General features: G+C 37.8%; 1 protein-coding gene across 1 annotated transcript; it reads right to left on the bottom strand.

Moving 5' to 3' along the window:
- Positions 1–499: 499 nt before the first annotated feature.
- LOC102668204 (uncharacterized) lies at positions 500–1,045 on the bottom strand. Its single transcript, XM_006603414.1, has one exon. The coding sequence runs from the start codon at positions 1,043–1,045 to the stop codon at positions 500–502; it is 546 nt and encodes a 181-aa protein (XP_006603477.1).
- Positions 1,046–1,317: the final 272 nt, after the last annotated feature.

A 1,317-nucleotide genomic window follows, 5' to 3' on the forward strand; every position in this document is an offset into this window, starting at 1 on the left:
TCCATTCACATCCCAAGCTCTTATACAATTAATCAATTGTAGTGGCTTAAATGGCTTGAGTTATAGGAGTGTGTAGCAACTTGTGTTTTTTTTCAGACCAGCTGTTGTAGTTTTTTGTGAAACAAAAAAAAAATACACAAGTTTATTTCATAACAATGAAATTGGACTGTTAAATTGAATTTCTTTATTCTTTTTGAATTTAGCTCCTCTAATTAAAGCATGGACTGTACTTTATAAAACAAAATTACAGAGTAATAACTATTGATTATATAATCAATAGTTAAAAAAGTAATGGACCATTTTCAAAAGAAAAGTAAAGTCTCAGTACACCTTTTCACTTCTCTAGAGGTTAACATATTCCTACTTCAAAGGATTTCTCCTTTACGTAATTACTTCATATACATTCTTGATTGAGCCCATTTGTCTAAGTCCAACAAACCTTTCTTAACTCCTATATCCTCAATATTTATGATCTAAGTCCAGTACATTCCCTTTCTGATTACATAAAGGCATCTGCCAGATTAGAGGACCACTGATTGAAATGTGTATCAAAATATTTTTCCATTGCTTTAAGCCAGGACCATAGAAGAAGAAGTGCTTCATCCATAAGCTTGGTTGCGTTAAAAGTTTGATTATCAAATACCAACTTGTTTCTGTGTTGCCATATGGTCCTTGTGAGGGCTATCCACCAGCAGCTCCATCTCATATCTTTTGATCGTGTAGCGTTCCTTATAGTATGCTGCATAAAATGATCTTTGGGTTCTTTGGGGAAAGCACCCACTGACTTAACCCATGAAAGTGACTCCCACCACAAGGGGAGGACGTTGCTGCAATTGAAGAAAAGGTGTGCTGCATCCTCCTCGGAATTGTTGCATAACGGGCACATTGGGTCAGTTATCTCCACTTGTCTCCCTCTTAGGTTCAGCTTCGTTGGTAAGCGATCTTTGATGAGTCGCCAGGTAAATATCTTTGGCTTAGGTGGTATCTTAAGCTTCCACAGAAACACAAAACTCCCATCCACTGGATCCCCACTTATTTCCTCCATCAGAAACTTGTAAGCAGTGTTGGTCGAATAAATACCACTCGAATGTTGCTTCCAAATCCAAGAATCTGCTCCATGTTGTTGAACTGATATCAGTCATGTTTCCTCTAGGAATTCTGCAGCCATTGAAGCTTCACTATCGAATAGGTTTCTCCTCCAATTGAAATTCCATTCCCACCCTTCCTCCTTATGGCTTCCCATGAGGCTGATAGTTTGCTGTTGTTGGTTAGAAACTTGATACAGCGTAGGAAATTTGTCCATTAAAGTTTTGTCCC

The sequence above is a fragment of the Glycine max genome, chromosome 9, assembly GCF_000004515.6.
Source record: "Glycine max cultivar Williams 82 chromosome 9, Glycine_max_v4.0, whole genome shotgun sequence".
NCBI lineage: Eukaryota > Viridiplantae > Streptophyta > Magnoliopsida > Fabales > Fabaceae > Glycine > Glycine max.